The 18458-nt window shown below is 47.1% G+C and overlaps 1 protein-coding gene across 4 annotated transcripts in view; it reads right to left on the reverse strand.

Moving 5' to 3' along the window:
• The window catches only part of CDON (cell adhesion associated, oncogene regulated), a 91992-nt gene that overhangs the window by 32193 nt on the left and 41341 nt on the right, over positions 1-18458 (reverse strand). For all 4 annotated transcript variants that reach the window (XM_036014298.1, XM_036014299.1, XM_028528476.2 and 1 more), the window contains exons 4-12: positions 18009-18155; positions 17059-17202; positions 16152-16439; positions 14650-14919; positions 12832-13185; positions 7574-7863; positions 6096-6270; positions 4262-4390; positions 1091-1294 (exon numbers count right to left, since the gene is read on the reverse strand). In XM_036014298.1, the coding sequence (XP_035870191.1) occupies positions 1091-1294; positions 4262-4390; positions 6096-6270; positions 7574-7863; positions 12832-13185; positions 14650-14919; positions 16152-16439; positions 17059-17202; positions 18009-18155 (2001 nt within the window). The remainder of the gene's footprint in view (positions 1-1090; positions 1295-4261; positions 4391-6095; positions 6271-7573; positions 7864-12831; positions 13186-14649; positions 14920-16151; positions 16440-17058; positions 17203-18008; positions 18156-18458) is intronic.

Here is an 18458-nt window from a genome sequence, read left to right on the forward strand (position 1 = left end):
AAATGGGATGAGGACTCGGGGGGGATGGGTGAAAAGGTGAAGGGGTTCAGAAGTACAAATGGGCAGCCACAGAACAGTCACGGGGACGGCATAGGGAATGCAGTCAGTAATGTTGTAGTAACTACATATGGTGTCAGGTGGGCAGTATATTTATCAGGATGATCACTTCATAAGCTATATAAATATCTACTCACTGGGTTTTACACCTTAAATTAATATACTATTGTATATCAACTATAATTTAAAAATAAAAAAATTTGTTTAAACCTGCCACCTCTCCCAACTACACCTACATCATGTCCCTAGGTTCTTATGTTGCCTGTTTAGATGAACACAGGCGTTTGCTACTAAAGTACATGTAAAAGCCCATAAACAAAAGTGGTCATGAAGCGTAAACAGATAAAATGAAATTTGTCTTTTACAGTTTAACTTTCCCACATGGCCTCAAGATATCGGGGGTGGGGAGCGCTCCTCTGCTGGAACAAAACCTACAGGACAGCAGCGTGTGTGGTGCTGCCTCATTTCCCTGAGAATGAGCACCAAGTGTAACTACGCTGAGATGCATCAGCAGATTGCACGACTGTCACCAGATAACAACTCTCCTCTTAACATATTCATTCATATCGAATCACATGCACACACGCCAGATGCCACCACAACACTGCTTCTACTCATCTGCAGTTAGAAATAACGGAAACCCAGAAATAAGAAATGGGTTAAGCGAATTATGGTATACTTATTTGGCAGATACACAGTTGTTAAAAGTTGAGTTTTTTAAGAATTTTTAATGATAGTGAAAGATGCATATATGACACAATATGGGGAAAATGGAGTCACAAAGCAATGTTTATGGCATGATCCTAGTTTATATTAAAAAGAGAAAAAAGACACATACCCACATATAAACAGTGATTATATCTGGACAGGTCGGTTTCAGGTGACTTGCTCTCTTCTTCGTATTTTCTTTATTTTCAAAGTTTTATGCAATAAGCTTGCCTTATTTTAACAATTAAAACTATATTGTTATTGAAAATATGCAGCAAAAGTCAGCACTGATGATTTAAAAAAGGAAATGTTTGAATATTACTACCTGGCTCTAAAGTTCGAACTTCCACCGAGAGTCTGGAAGGAGGGATATCTTCAGCTGCCACCAGCCAATCACTAGTTCCCATCCGTTTGTACTCGACCTTGAAGGCAGTGATTGGAGAACCCCCATTGGCCCGAGGGATCCAAGTGACGTAGACGGACGTCTCTGATGCAGTGGAGATGGTAGGCCGATCAGGGGCCTCCGGAACTAAAAGGGGAAACATTCACTTCAGTAACCCGTGGTGTCGAAGACAAGAATAACTCAAATAAACCAAAAGGGACCAGTGCCCAACATCATTTAATCAAAGATTCTTCAAACTTTGCCAGAGTTAATAATGTGAGTATCTTCCTACCCTCTTTTAAAAGGCCATGAAATAGACAAATACAGGAAATACAAGGAAGGAAAAGAAAAATAACCTACAAACTCGACGACTGTCTCTGAAAAACTGAACGTTAATAAGTATGATAATTGTGGCCATGGTAGTTTGGATTTGTGGCTGAAACTGTGCGTAAGTAATTATTATTGGGTGTTTCAAGTCTGACTGTGGTTATAATTTACAGTAAATTTTCAAAATTATGTGTTATCTTTGTTTAGCCATCCAAGCTACAGAGAACACCTTCACCAAACAAACCACCTACAGATTATTATTATATTAGTTGTTACTATCCCTCAAGGTGATGGGACGGCTACTCCAAATCACAGACTGCAGGCAGTAAGCAGATTCGTGAGATCAATACTGAGAATAATGGGGAGAGTGCTGCTCAGGATAAAAGCGGGGAGACAGCACGTGTAGACAGAGAGAAGTGCTATGAGAAAGCAGATGATCCACAGGATCACCCACGCGAACGTGTGGGAAAAGGGGGTCAGAGAGCGAATGTCCGGCAGCTTCCAGTTCCAACTGCCAAGGGGAGGGGATGCCCTAGCCCACGGGTCAGACGGCCTGGCGGCCACTCGAGCCAGGTGCCCGACTCTTCCTGCTGACCAAGCGACTGCGTGCTCCTAACTGGCTTCCCACCTCGCTCCTATGAGGAAAGGATGCTGCTAGGAGCCATCTGGTCTGTGTGACAGTCACATCGCAAGTTAGTGTGCGGTCCTTCAACTGTGAATTTTGTAAAAATGAGCTCATTCTCAAGAGCTCTCAGCACTCCTCTGGTGTGCTGAGAATCAGGTTTCTGGAGCTGGAACAGGAAAGGCCCCCTGTGGCCCCGGTGACATTTCTGAGGTGAAGTCACCAGGCGGCCCTGTCCCTGTCTAGCCCTGGCCACACTCGTCAAGCGGCACCCTCTGTCCCAACACCTCTCCAACCCAGACACAAACACAGAACAAAATAACGCTGCCTGTGGTACTTGTAAGGAGAAAATTGTGGCATTTAAAAACACATTGCTTAATGGATAAAAGGAGGAATATATCCAAAGCAGGCGACTCGCAGTGGTACTTACTGTGGTCCTTTCAAGTCAGAGAGCAATGGAAACAGAAGGAATAGAACTGTTAGTAAATCCCTTTTTAGATACTATGTTAACCACACAACTTCCTTATTACGCTGATTTATATGGGGTTAAAACTCATCAAAGAACACCCCAGTTTGAACAGAAAAAAAAAGTTTTTAGGTGAAAACAATCTCTACAAACAAGAATATCTTCAGTGTCTGAGAGAAACAGCATGGGGCAGTTCAAGGGGAAAAGGAAGAGCCCTGCGCCTGGAGCTCAACCACCTGAACTTGAAGGTCAGTTCCTCCGGGTTCTGGATGCTCTCGGTCAGATGGGCTGCGCAGCCGGGCTGAGTCTCAGTTTCCCAGTCGGTAAAACAGAGAACACTGCCCTCTTCATGAGGTAGTTGTGATGATTAAGTAAATCACTTCTTGCGGATATCTCTGCTGGAAAACGCCAGACTCACGACCTCCACCACTGCCTCCGTCATCTTCACCTAAAAATTCTCATGACCTACTTTGGCGAACGGGCCCTCACTGCCCAAGCCCAAGCACCGCATTTCCCCTCCCATTCAGTGTGGACTGGTCTGCCTCAAGCTGCCGTCTTTCTCTATGTCCTCCTTCCCCATTCACACCGTCACTGTCCTCATGACCTCTCCAGCCTCATCGTTAGCCATTCCTCCTGTCTCCCTCTTTAAAATACCTCAGGTTTCTTTCCAGCTTTCAGGGAAAGATTACATTTTTAAGTACATGCCACAAGGCGCCCACCCGCCTGTCTCCCCCACTCTACCATCATTCTGCACAGCAACCAGTCGCACTAATAAAATCTCCCACCTCTGATCTCTGAATGAAATGGAACATGTCCTTCACATATCTCTTTGCACAAAGAGCTGCCTTTGCCTAGAACCTCTTTTTCTGTCTCTCCATCAGCTACACGGAGTCTTTGAGGCTCGGCCCAGGGAGGCTCTCTCACCAACACGCAGCCTCCTCTCTATCAAAGGGGTGATTCCAGCACTTCTCTTGTGAGCTCAAAACATCGAGTGCGGAATCTCAGACACAATGAATCCAAACCACTGCCAGGAATTCACCTGTGCATGTTACCCACTACTTGGCTACTGGTTGAGTTGTCGGTATCATCTTGTAAACTTCTCGTAGGCGAAATTTATTTTATCTCTGCTGCTCCAGCATTTAGTACAGTGTCTGCCACTGTAACTATAGAATTGATAACTGAGGTTTAAATACTAAAAAGACATCTTCTGAAGATTTTACTGCAACAGTATTTAAAAACCCTAAGATTGGCAAGATAGAGCAATGAAACTGAGTATGACCTATAATCATTCAATTAAAAACAACCCTAAATCTTACCATAGGTACCACCATATTTTTGATAAGTCATCAAAAAAAGGCAGACTTGAAGAATTCAACATATAAATTTGGTCTCCTTGCTAGAGAGGAGACAGAAAAATCCTTTTTGTGAGTCACGATCACTTAGTACCAGATGTTTTGGATCTGAATGCATTATCTTAAATACACGGTATGACAATGGATTGCCAGGATCTGAATACGACAGGGCATTTAAGAAAAGGGTGGAAATAGGACTTAGAGGAGCTGTAGGCAGAACAGAATCTGAATGATAAACACACACCTGGTCCCACCTGGACCCCCAGAGAATCTGAACCAGATGGTGACACGGACAGACAGACACGGACAGACACACAGAGGCAGCGCGTGAAGGCCCTCCTCCTCACCTCCGCTGTGCCTGGAGGGGTCGGTCAGGACCGCCCCAAAGTGCTCCGCTGCCTCCGAGACCACCGGGCGCCGAGGGAGGCCCGCCGGGGGAGAGGGCGCCTGGGCGCTCTTCGATGAGGCCGCTTTCTCTGGAAAGGTTAAAACATACTGTCACGTGCGCTGCTGTGTACATGTGAAGCAAGAAAAGACACCGTGAAACTCAACTGGCACACAGAGATAGATGTATGAACTTAGCTGTTACTAACAGTGTCCAAACCGAAGACCTACGTGGTCAATACTCAGCTACTCTGAGGCACTGACTTCAAAAATTACTTATCTTTTTCTAGCACCTTAAAGGGAAAAGTAAAACGTGTCTTTCTTCACAGGCTAACTTTAATTTACACATTGGAAAATCAACATACGAAAAAGTCAAGTGACTAAGGGTAAAGGTTTTCAAACTACTTGTCCATTTTTCTTTCTACTGGACATACTTCTTAATTCTAAAACATAAAATTCACTATTAAAAGGCTTCTGTTCAGTTTCTTCATAGGAAAACTGTCATGCTAAGTTTTAAAATTTCAAGAGGCAAACAGCGAAATTGGGTGATTATTTTAAAGCTGAAATACATGATTATTTGGTATTTATAGGTCAGCCTCTGTAAACAACTAAGAACTAATTATAAAGATTAACTCAAAATACATTTCAAATAAATACTCATTATTCTTCTGGCCAGTTGCAGGAATTAGATGAAAGGGTCTATTTCAAAACCCAATTCGTAATGTCTTCTCCTCCTGTGCCAAGACAAATCAGCCCTCTATCCCGTCCCCGGCTCCGCCCACTGGAGTCTTCTTGATCACCCACAGCCAAGCTGCGAGGGCATCTTCCATCAGGCCCACCACAGAGAGACCGTCCTTACTGTGCACACCGCTGGCGCTTTCTCTGCCAGCCTTTCCTAGCACTGATCACTTCCGGCCTCTGCCTCCTCCCTGCCCTGCAGCTCCAAGTGTCTGTTGAAACGTACAGCAGGTTGTGCTACAACTCTGCTCAAATTCCTGCCATGATTCTCACCAGGTGCTGTGTGACTTGGCCACTCTGTCACCTCCCTGAGTGTTCTCCTCACTTACTTCGCTCCCGTCACAGTGGCCCCCTCAGTGTTCCAAGGGCACACCAAGCACAGCCCACCCAGGGCCTTTGCACGTGCTAGTCTCGCTGCTGGGACGTCTTTTCCCGAGATGGCCACGTGGCTTTCTACTTCCCGGCCTTAACGCTCTGCTCTGCTGTCGACTGCTCACTGAGGGCTTCTCCAGCCACCTCCCTAAACGGTGACACCTGCCACGCCACACACCTCCTCTATCCATCCCCTAATTCATTTTTCTTATTAACATTCACCACCTTCCCACATACTTATAACTTAGGCCTGTGTCTCTCCCAACTACAGTGTAAGCTCCATGAGAACAAGGAGTTTTGCCTGCTTTGTTTATTGCCGGGCAGGTGCATAGAAGCCATTCGATAAACATTAGCTGAGCTGAAATTCTGCCTTGTAGCTGGTGTTCATGCACAGGTCCTACCTTTCTCAGCAAAGCAGACGCTCCATGAGGATGGATGTTGTTTTGACTATCTTTGCTCTCCCTGCATCACCTACCCTAAGGCCTTACACACCATAAGCTCTCAAAACTATCTGTGGAATATTGGGTGAAATGGAATAATACAACTACCCAATGTGGCCCCAAAAGGCACCATGAGAGGCTTACCTAACAAATTTATACATAAGAATCTCTACTCCCCAAAAGGATACTTACTACTGGAGTGGCACGCAGACAGCCGGCCCCTCCCTCCCAGGCAAATGACACTCACCTTTGCTAGTTCGGAAGGTGAGCATGGCAGGCTGCCCCTCACCGGCTGCGCTCCTCGCCACCATCAACACTTCGTAGAGGCTGGACGGCTCCAGCTCTGTCAGACGCAGCTCGTTCTCACTTCCTGGGACCCGCACAGTGTGCCAGCTCCCCACCACGCCGACGCCATCGTCCAGCTGCTCGAGGGAAAACGGGCCATTGGGGAAAAGGAGATGAGAGGTGGGAAACACTTCCATTCAAGTTTGATAAAAACTAGAAGTCACTCCGTTCCAGCTGAATTTTGGGAAGTGGTGTACCATTTTAAATATGAGACACAGTGTTTCTCCTTGTTCAGAAACAGAAGGAGACCTGCAGCCAGGACTCAGGATGCTCCCTGCACAGACCCCCGGCTCTGCTCCTCTCCACTAACCTAGGGCCTCCAGTGAGTTATTTGGTCTCCCCGAGTTTGTCCCCTTTACTTGTAATGGAAACAGTGCTCCTTCTTTACTGGGTGAATGGGAGAATACAATAAGTATGTAATAATGTGTATTCATGACAGTAGTGTACATAATAAATGAGAATATGTATGTCTGTGCACATATGGGTTATATAACTATGTACCATATGCTTCTAGCATTCTCGCTTCACGCCTTGCCACTGTTCAATACGCGTTCCATGACCTGAATCTAAGAGAGGTCCATCCACGTGTCTGTGTTGATGGAGCCCAGAGACCACGTTATATGGAAGTTTTCACGCGGCTAAGAGTGCCAGTGAAACTCCCTTCACCTAGAGTCAGGTTAGGGACAGTAAATAAACGTTCGAATCTCATGACGCTGATTTTTCTAGATATTAGAAATATTACTATTGAATAACGGATACCAAAATGTCTTGAACAAAGAACATTATTTTTAAATGAGTGCATCTCTTTCTGTTTCATCCACCTGCTAGTCTCATCAAGCAGAGGAGAGTTTCTCAGTTTGCTTCACTACACGCCTCTGGAGGGAAAACATCATAAAAGTCGGCCATAGGGAGCAAAGTTCGCCGTAATAAAGAACCAAACAATGCAAGATTCTAATACAACTGAGAAGACAACTTGAAATGCAAAGAATTGTCAAAGCTCATACCAGAGGACTTTGCTCAAGAAGTTGTTTTCAGTAAGAAAATGCTTTATTTGGTAAATAAGCTATATGTTCCTATGGTAGGGGGGGACTGACTTTTTTGAAGTGGTTTATACAGCTTTATACCCAAGGGATTAAATAAAATGTCTGATAAAAAATGTGGAGAAGTTACCAGGTTCTTAGAATTCCAACTTGGGGAAAAATTGTTTATATTTCATTCTTCATACTTTTCTAAGTGGGCAAATCCAGCCGGGATATTTCTCCCAAACTCACCCTCCCGGAACATCTTGCTCTATTTCCTGCCCCTCCCCCAAAGTAAATGATAGTAAGTATACGGTGCACACTGTGAGGGCGTGAGAAAACATAAGAAAGAAGACGTTACCTTCCGATACTTCACAAAGTAGGCGTTGATGGGCAGCCCACCATCCTTCCCCGCCCTCCAGACCAGGCTGTACGTGTCTGGTGTGGGGGTCTGTGGGGGGCTCAGAATGATGGGGGCGTCGGGGACTGAGGCACCACTAGCATTTTTCTCTGACGGTGATTCCACTGCACTGGAAGGTTCCTTCACTGGAAATGAGCTCAGTAACTCAGTTGCTGAACCATCTCTTTTAGCATTCTGAGTGGCATCAGAGGGTGTGACTATTACTGATCTTGTATTTGTTTCAAAAGGAACTGCAGAGAAGCGGGGGCAGGGAGAGAGAGAAAAAAAGAGGAAGAGGGGAGACAGTTTAAGGAAATGCATTGTTTCAGTGTCTTCCATACAGCGATCTGCCTGCCCACACTGATACAATTGGAGCCCTAGACGTTAAAGCAGGTAACATTTCTATGTATAATTCACAGAAACTTCCTACCTCCAGTTGCTGCCTCCTATTCAAGAAGGAGCAAATTAATTGTGTAACAAATTGGTTATGTGATACAGTAATTTAGTGGTTTAAAGGATGCTATTTCTTCCTTGCTCTACACTAGCATTCCCCATCTTTTACAACAACTTGCTAGCTCAGCCTCAGAAGATTTTAAGTGGAGAGAGAACATGGCACCTGAACTCTGTTGGTACATGTAACACAAGGAGCTGCAATCCGTGGGAACAAGGAAGCGGTCAGGTGGTAAGCTACGACCTACCTACTGGGCAGCTGGTCTCCGGAGACACCTCTCATGATGCACTCCCCTGGGCAGTGCCCCCCCCGCACCCTCATGCTGAGTGCGGGCTGGCCCTGTGACCGGCCTCAACCAGCGGAAGGGAGAGGTGATGCTGTGCTCTCCCGGGCACAAGCATGAAGGAGACCTGGCACTTCTGGTTTTGTGCTGCCACATAGAGATGTCCCAGCCAGCCCTGAGGAGAGACTCACTACATGCACAGAGACAGAGAGAGGAGTCGGGACTGGTTCCGGTCCTTGCAAAGGTGCCGCACACAGGAGTGGAGCAGCTTTGAATGTCCCAGCCCCGGTGCCATCTGATTACAACGGCGTGAGAGACCCCAAGTAAGGCCAGCAGAGCGCCCAGGTGCACCTGGATGACCCACGGGACTGGAAGGGAGAATAAAGCAGACGCTGTTCTGCATCTTTAATCTTTGGGGGCAGTTACTAACTGATACAGCGACAGATAACTAACATGCCCATCGCACACACGGAGAACAATCTCTGATTGAAGAGGGAAGACGTGAGACGAAACTAGCAGAGAAAAAGGAATTCACTTATTTCCAAACAAGCCCTGCACCTGGACAAAACTGATGGAGGTTAAAAAACACTGCCAACCTAAAGAGAGAATGCAGGCAGCCTCGATACTTACTACTAGAAGCATGCGGAACACACAGAGGAAGGTAAAAATAACTTATCTGCACTGAAACACCTGACAGGCTGTGTATATCAAAAAAATCACTGGGTACCTATGCACCAGGCACACTGTGCTAGATATTAATAAGCATGCAATCTCATTTAATTCTCAAAGCAGCATTCTTAGAGAGTAACGGTACTCCCACGTGATAGCAAGAAATTGGGGTTCTGGGGGGCGACGTGACTGCAGCTGGCAGAAGAACGTCCGCAGTGCTGCTGAGAAAAAGGGGGAGAAACATATATGAGGGCAGACACTTCCCAACACGGTGAAACTTAAGGCCGGCTGGATGGCCTGAGCTCTCTAAAGCACTGTCAGCACCGACAAAACGCCTCCTTCTCCGACTAGTTTTGGGGAGGAAGGGAGCACGGGAAACAACGTTAGAGTTTCTTTTCCCCCAAGAAGTCAGATTTCTGGTAAAAGGAGGGTGTGTTTTTAGGAGAACTTCTGCAATTTAGTAGAAAACCAACAAAAAACAGGACTAACAGTACAAGGTCAGTTCTCTGTTTGTTCAAAAGAAAGAAAAGTCCCAGAAGCCTCTTCCATCAAAGAAAACAAGAAGCTAGTGGGAAAACAATATAGAAACTAACTAACTTCCCCGAGACTTCGAAACATTGCTCCTGGAACAGCCCTGTTTACCTAGTGAGTCAGAATGTGGGCTGAGGTCAAGGGTGGGCGCCGATGGCTGCCAGGCCAGGGACAGACTCGAGCAGGTGCAGCTCACTGGCCGTGCTCAGGGTAGTGCAGAAGGACCCTCTTCTCTCCCGTAGTTGTGGGTCCTCTGGGCAGGTCACCGCTGGAAGCGGTGTCTGGCTGTACAAGAGGTTAGAAGCCACATGCCTCAGCCTCTAAGTTAGGCAGGGTGTGGGCGATGGGGTTACTATACAGAAACATGATATTTACCAAGACGTGAAATCCTGAAGGGCGGATCTGGAAGGCCTAAGAGGACCCAATCTAAACAAGATAGTTTACACATCTTCTAGGGGCCTCAGGTCATAGTTAAAGTGAGGCATTTAGACAAAATATTGGCTTCCTCAGCTTCGACCATGACCTCCACAGCTCCCTCTACCCTACATTCACGCGAAAGAATCCCTTCTGCTGAGGGCTACCCAAGCAGCAGCTGCATCACACCCATCTTAGACAGTGAGTGACTTGGGGTAGAGCCGCTCTTCCTTCTGCTTAGCAGGACAGGTATATAAACACACACGCACGCATGCATATTCTTACATACGTGTAAACTTATACAACACTCAACTACCTTTTGTTGAGGATTCTTAAGGTTTCTAAAATCAGTAACTGTTTTTCCTTCCTTCATCACCACATGGATAATTATAATTTAACCTAGTACTCAGTATTTATTGAAGGATTTCTGTTACTAGGTGCCACTCTGAGCATTTGACATGCATGAACTCCTCGAGTTCTCCCATCAGCCACACAAGCAGGGCCACTTTGCTGCACCTGTTACGCAGCAGAGACGACAAGCACAGGCGCGTTTAGTGGCCTTCCCTGGCGCACGAAGCCCGAGTGGCAGAGCTGCACCCGAACGCAGCCCGTGCGCTTCGACGCCCCGTCACGCCCACCTCTGGCATTCACGGAGGAAGCAGCACAAGAGTGTAAACGGAGTGCCCGGCCTTCCCCTCTCCTCTGTCTCCCCCCAGCCTCACCCAGCGCTAGGAGAATCCTCGTGTGCATGCAAATGGAAAGAGCAGTGCCCACACCCACCCTCTGCCCACTTCACCATCACCCCTCTGCAATGGCAGCGCCACGGCCACTCCTCGGGTTGAGGGCGCCTGGACACCAGTCGTGTGGCCCACACGCTGCAGGCTGGACCAGGCAGAAGGCCTGTGTGGGGTCAGGCTGCGAACTAACGAAAGCAGGGGGCTCTGAAGCCCAGCCCTGGGGTACAGGAGGAGAAATGTGGGCACAGGTCACAGTGTAAGCACAGCCCCGTACCCCGAGGACTGTGGGACTGGAGGACCCAGGCAGAAAGGGCCGCACGAAACCCGCGGAGGCAGAGGCCCAGCGCGGGAACCTGGGTTGCCGAGAGGAAGCGCAGCATTTGCGACTCTCTTACTCCCACATGACAATCCAGTGACAATCTCCACTCTGGTGACTACTTGCTGGAGATGCTTCCCTGAGTACCCACTGATGTGTGGTTTGAATGTGAATTTCGTCAAATTCAAATTGATTCTGTTAATTAATAATTAATATTGATATTCTGTTATGAGTACTTCAAAAACCATATAACCGCTTTAAGTCATCATCACCAAAACAGTGCGTGAAATACGAAGAATTACTGTCACGCGCCCCTTTAGAAGGACACCCGCGCTGGACGGGGAGACACACACGCAGGTGTCGTTTCGCAGCACCGCACCACTGTGCTCCTCCTGAAAGCCAGCCCTTCAGACTGCCGACACCGTACTCATCACGGGCTCGTCTTAAAAACCTCTGCAGTAACACTTCCATAGCGTAGAAAACCAAAGTGCTCAACACCAAGGGCAGTCTGTGGGCGTCCGGGATGAGTCACCTGAAGATGTGCCTCCGTGGTACGCGGACTGTTGGGAGCTCAAGGCAGCTTCAGCCACGGGCTCAAGAGAAATGGCTGCCCCGACCTTAACTCCCTAGAAGAACTTGAATTAGGGGCCTTGCCCGAAGAGATGATCAGAGAGAACTTCTTCTGACCAGCCCATAGGACAGGGCACTCTTCTATTTTATTGGGTTGGCCAAAAAGTCTGTTATGTTTTTCCATACGACGGCCCTAGTAGCGCTTAGTTGTCTTGAACAACATTTGAAACAGTTTTGTTAGATTGTACTGTGACACCTGTCATGTCAGTGTGCATTTAAAAAAAACTTATCAAAACTGGTGAAGTTTTGTGCAGCCATTTTAATATTGAAGGTGGAAGAAGATACATTGTCAGTGTACTATGCCTTATTATTTCAAGGACGGTAAAAATGCAACTGAAATGCAACAACAAAAAAAGATCTGTGCAGTGTATGGAGAAGGTGCTGTGACTGATCGAACGTGTCACAAGTGGTTTGCAAAGCTTCTTGGCACTATTGACATTCTGGCCAAACAATTCTTTGCTGTGGGGCTGTCTTATGCACTGGAAGATGTTTAGCAGCACCTCTGGCCTCTACCCACTAGAAGCCAATAGCAGGAGATGGCCGACACACTCAAAACATCCAAATCAATAACGTTATTAGTGAAAATGAAAAACGTGTCTTTTATTTTATGGAAAAAACATAACAGACTTTTCAGCCAACCTAATACTAAAGGTCTGCTCTTCTCACCCTGCAGTGACTTTCTGAGGCCCCGAGGGCACCTCACCACATCCCTAGCTCAGGGTCTCTTACACATCCACGTTCCCTTTCCGTCTCTGAACCTCTCCTGCACGCGGGTGCGGTCTCTGACTCGCTCATGTACGAGGGGCTCCAATACACAGGTCTGTATTAAATTTGGTTATTTTCTCCTGCTTATCTGCCTCATGTCTATTTGATTATCAGGCCAGCCAGAAGAACCTGGAAGGGACAGGAAAGTTAGTTCCTGCCCACACATCATACCTTGGGGTCCCCAAATGCGAGCTTCTATAGGACAACTACAAGCTTAGCAAACGCATCAGAAATGGAGACCAAGGTTCGTGCAGTTCACGTTAAGGTCAAATACCAAAAACTAAGGCTCTGCATATCACTGTCACTGGGAAAAAATACATCTTTAGAGACTGCTGGATTGATTGAAATCATACTGTAAGGCACTTTACCCCCGGTGATCACAGACTACTAGTTACCTGGGAAAAAAAACTAACGGCAACTCACCCACTGTGAGCACGGCCTCAGACCGAGCGGTGCCGTGCTCGTTTGCAGCTTCGCAGGTGTACTTCCCAGCATGCTCCTGGGTGACGGCCTGGATGGACAGAGAGCTCGAGCCAGCTCGGGACACGATGAAGTAGACAGGCTCCAGGTCAAAGCCCCCAGGTCTTGGCGAGTGTGATTTTCGGGATTTAGATCTAAGGACTTGAGATGGATGGCTGGTGATCAAGCCGTGCCTGTCGTACCAACGGATGACGGGAACCGGCACTCCGCTGGCATTGCAGGACAAAGTCAGGAAGTCTCCGTCCACCACCTGGGTACTCGCCGGTGCTGTGATTATCACTGGCTCGAGGCCACTGTCTGTTAAAAAGGCATTCACATACAAAGAGTTAAGAATGTTACAGTGTCTACGATGCAAAATAATTTTGTCCTCGTGTGCAAATGTTCCCGATGTCGGGCACAAGTCGCAGGCATAAACATCTTTCACACGAGTGTTTCCACGTAAGTGTTTTACATGCAGGACAGTGTGAGGCACACAATCATTCACTGAAATGCACTGTGTGCGATGTCATGTGCAAGGAGCGATACGGTCATGGCGTGATGACTGGGACGCGCCAGCTCCCCCCGGTCCATCCTCAACCCGCACCAGGTGACGCTGCCGTTAGCGTTTCAGGGTCACGAGCACCCAGACATTTCCCACACGGATCTCCCGTCTCTCAGAAAGAAGGGCCCACAATACTCTGCGAGGCCTCTGCAGCAGGTGTCCTGTGCACACTTGGCCGCTATAAGTGTAGAACATGTGAAGCTAAAACCTCAGACTTTAACATGAAAAAGGTATAAAATAGGGGAAAACCAGGTATCTCTTCATGAAAATTGTCAATTCCTGGGGTTGGCGGGAAGGGGACCTGCTGACGAAAAGCCTGGGAGAAAACCCCGTTCTGAGTGAAGGTGGATAAAGACACTCCTCACCGCACACACAGAAAACGTCTGTTTCTGAAAGTGGCACCAACTCTGCTTTGGTCCCAGCTGTTCCCCGGGGCTATTTTTAAGGACGCCTACAATGGAATACTGATGCCAAAAGACATTTTCCCCAGCATGGCTTTCTCTTTCCCTAGTCTCACCTCTTATGTCTGACAAATCAGCCAACGCTTGGTACTGTCAGATTTCCAAATTTCACCAAACTCTTACGTGTTAACTCCTATCTCACGAGTCAAAAGCTGCATTTCCCTGAGTACTGATGACATGGAATACCTTTCCACGTGTGTGCATGTCACACACTTTTCCTCCTTTGTGAAATGCCTTTTGTCCACTTTTCTACTAGGTCACGCATCTTTATCGTGACGGCTCAGAGCGCTCTGCACACACCAGACACTGCTCTGTGTCAGTTACACAGATACACACGGGGCGGGTGTCTTGTGTGTCGTGCGAGGACATTCGGAAACCGACACAACTCACTGGTTCTAAAGAGAGGTCTGTCTGGCTGGCTGGGAACAGGAGCGAGAAACCTTTACCATGTACTGTTTCAATACACAGTATACTCAAAAATACTTTTTAAAAAATTTTTAATGAGCTTGATTAAATAAGGCTATGGAATGAGAAACTTTTACCATATTACCTCTTTAATATACAGTATATTGAAAAATATTTAAAAAAAATTTTTAATGAGCTTAATAAGGCTGTTTCTGCATCTAGAAAGGACCAGGCGACATGAAGACAGCTCTGTTATGGTGAGACGATCGTCCCCTTTAGTTACATTTTAACCACAACAAAAGCCTATCTGTAAAGTAAAATTTCCTACAGTTAACCACATGATCTAAACACTACCTTTTTCAATTTGAAGTCTCCCAGTGGACTGCGAGAATCCAATTCCATTGTCCGCTATGCACTGATACAGGCCAGAGTCTTCCGCGGTGACACCACTGATTTTCAGGCCGCTTTCTGCGGTGCGATGCCGGGGGGAAGGGCGGATGGGCCGTGCGTTGTGGAGCCAGGTGCGGCTGGGGGGCGGGTTCCCACGAACCTCACACGTGAACTGCACGGTGGCGCCCATGGACACAGTCTGGTCCTGCAGTCCTTTAGAAATGGAAGCCTGTTCTGAAAACAAACCACAAATTGCCATGCGAGTCATATACAATCTTCTCTATCTACCAGTAACGAGTTAAAACAACCAAAGTGTATTGTTTACTAGCATTCTCCCATCTGTTGTGGTCAAGAAAAAAAATTAGAAATGTATTTTAACTTTCCTTTAATACGACAAATCATATGTTACTAATATGTTATAACCTCTTTTCATAGACTCTCCACCCACTTAATTCCCTTAACACACACAAATACACACACACAGAGTTTCTAATTTGGGGCTTTTCTTAGCATTAGTTTCAGGTGATTTGTTTGAAATAAAGTAATAGTCTCCCTGGCTTTCACACTCAACAAGTACCCAAACAGAAGAAAACCTTATTCAGAAGTTGAGTTCTTTTATGGTCAATTCTGCTTTGAGGTTAGGTGGACACTGGGCAGAAACCCTTCTGTTATATCCATCAAGTGGGCTTTTTACCTAGACAAAGTAATTCATTTATCTACACTGTAACATATGCCCAAATTAAATAGTTACGCATATTACTCTAGTCCTAATGATCATTAAACACTGAAGCCCACTGCCAAACACTCACATTAATTCCAGTGTCCACTGCTGCGATTAGACACGTGCAGATTTACAAGAACTGTATTAACCAAGAAGCCACTTCCTATCTATTTTTGCTGGTTTTCATGAAAGCCTGTTCTGATAGAGAAAAACATTTTCTGAGACTACACATGAGAGTGAGGTAGGTGGTTGGAAGAAAGGAATGGCTTTGGCACAGAGAGCAGACAGAGAAATGCAGGTGAATATAATGCAAATTTTACGAGCCAGATACAGTGACATTGTTCCAGAAGGGAAAATGAAATGAAATGGATGTTTTTGTGAGATGACATTTTCTAGTCGGCACTCTGCCTGAGTCACTACTGCTGGAGACCACCCCCGACAAAAGCCCAGAACCTTCCATCCCACGAGTGCCAGTTTCCTCCTCCCGGGTCATCGCGACCAACAAGCTGTGCACCAGGGGAGTAGGCTGGGGCGAGGCTGCCAAGGACGCCCCGGTGAGACGTTCTGAGGCGCCCAGAACGGCCGCCTGGCTCAGCAGGGAACTCCCATGGAGAACGTGAAGCCTGTTCTGCCTGCTGGTGCGGACGCTTCTTCACGGCCCTCGTTTCACTCACAGCTCACAAACGGACCTTCCGTTCAAATGTCAGTCAGACCACTTGAAAACACTCACTGAGCAACATCTTACCGAGCACGCTAACCATGTAAGTCACGTGTTTCACGTCTCCAGATGTACTTCCCACCATGCAGGAATAATTTCCGGCATCCACGGGGTCAATGCTATCTGTGACGAGATGCGAGTACAACCTCCTCCACTTGCTCCCCGCCACGGCGTCCTGACCGTCCTTCAGCCAGTGCACCTGAGAAGTGGGGACCCCGCTCACCACACACTCCAGGGTTACAGGACTATGAGAAAGCACAGCTAGTGCCTGCGAAAGGGTGGGGTGGAGAATGTGAAAATCATCTGAAGAAGGGCCTGGAAAAATAAGAGAAAGCAAAAAATTATTATCACATCCAATCTCCTTCTTGGCAAATCTACAAGCTTTCCCACATTCCCATTTATTCTTCTTTACACCACCAGGTCCTGTTTGGTGGCTAAATCATTTTAAGTGGAGGATAAAAATTAAGAGGGTTTGCAATACTTCAGGGCTACTTCCGAAGGAGCAGTTTAGAAATGCAGAGTTCTCGACAAGGACAGCAGCCCGAGCTGTGGCTGCTGGCGCCACCTCTGCTGAACCACCCCAATCTAAAAATCAGAGACATGGATTTTCATAATGCCCAGTCAGCCACAAACTTGATCACCACTGATACCAAGTTGTACTTTCACTAGAGTTTACTTTTATTTGAGCAAAGGGAAAAGTTCTCCACGTGTGTATCCCTCTGTCATCCTGACCCAAATTCTCCTCTGGCAAACCATTACATTTTTAAAGCATGTCGGTACCATTCTATAATACATTATGCATTTAATTTTTGGAAGACTTTCTTATGATGAACAAGTATGATCAAAATGGAAAATGAACTCTCATTTTTCAGCTTGCTACGAGGAATGCTTCCGAGGACTCGCCCTAGTCACCATTATTCTCGAAAATACTTACGACTCACAAGGAGCTTTCGGCCAGTGGGTTCGACTTTTAGCTCATGCGTGACAGGATTAAAAGCTGCACATTTGTACGATCCCTTGTCCTCCATGGACACATTCAAAATCTGAAGATTTCCCGACGGGAGGAGTAAGTAATTCTCTGAGGAAGACAGGGAATGCAGTCAGGCCTCTCTCTTTACAAAGGACACCAGTGAAAACCAATCCATTTTGATAGTTTCACTTTAAATTTAGACACCAGACTAGCAGCAAATGAGTAATTGAGGGAAAATCACTGAAGGAGGGAGAGGGGAAGTCAAGGCAATGAAGAAGCCAGTGGCACTACAGTAACCAATCCAGCCCGCCAGACACATCTGGCCACAGGTCGCTGGCTGAGAGCCGACGGCAGGCACAGTGGCCTGCACCTGTCGCGCTCATCTGTCACCCAGCATTCAGTCTCGTCTAGCCATTCATTTTTTTTCTCAATGAATATATTCCGGGGCCTATTTTCTGCCAGCGACGGCCCAGGCACAAGTGGCACAGCAATGGAGAACTCGGAGGAAGGCACTGCTGATGTTCCGGCCAGGAACGGGGTGGCAGAGAGAGGGGAAATGGCAAACCGGCAAACAGAAACGTGTCTAGCACAGTGCTTGGGGGAACGAAGCTGAAGGCAGAGCACAGGGGCAGCGGCTGCATTAGGTTAGAAAGGGCCCCGAGGCCGTCTCCGCAGAGGGACATCTGTCCGAGCAGAGACCCAGCGAGCTGAGAGGGTAAGCACCAGAGTGTGGACTGTAATCACTTCTGTAATGTAACCACGTCTGCTAGTCTCCTGCCCTTGATTTCTGAGAGCGGGTAACACGTGTCTTACGTATGTTGGTATCTGCAGTCCCCAATACACGGAGCCTCATAGTAGGACCTTTCTCGAACCTCTGACCTGTCTGTGCCATTGGCTTTCCTAAAAGCTCTCACCTGTGGTATGCCTCAGCCATTTTCCCCGGACTTTGTAGCGCACCTCCGCTTTGGGGTTGCTGGCTGGCACCTGGCAGCCAATGAGAGCTGTCCTTTTTTCTTCCGCTGTAACAACATGCTTTGTGGATGAGTCAAAATCACCGAGAACTAAAATAAATACACAGAGCAATAAACAAATGTAAATCTGAGCTCTCTTTCCTGAAAGAAATTTAAAAACTAGAAACAACATCTGCAACTGGGCGGTCTGTGGCATACGATCCCACTTCACAGGCAGGGGACTTCTTATCTCAAAAGGCGGTCGGGGGAGAGGTGCGTGGTTCAGGGTGGGAGCTAAGTCATGGCACCCTTCTCCGGGAGACCTCGAGAAAAGCCAACTGCTCTTTACCACGTGAGGGGGAACTGTAAAGCATAGCTTCCCATCCTGTCACGACCAGTCCTTTTCAACCCAGT

This window comes from Phyllostomus discolor, chromosome 13 (assembly GCF_004126475.2).
Source record: "Phyllostomus discolor isolate MPI-MPIP mPhyDis1 chromosome 13, mPhyDis1.pri.v3, whole genome shotgun sequence".
Lineage (NCBI taxonomy): Eukaryota > Metazoa > Chordata > Mammalia > Chiroptera > Phyllostomidae > Phyllostomus > Phyllostomus discolor.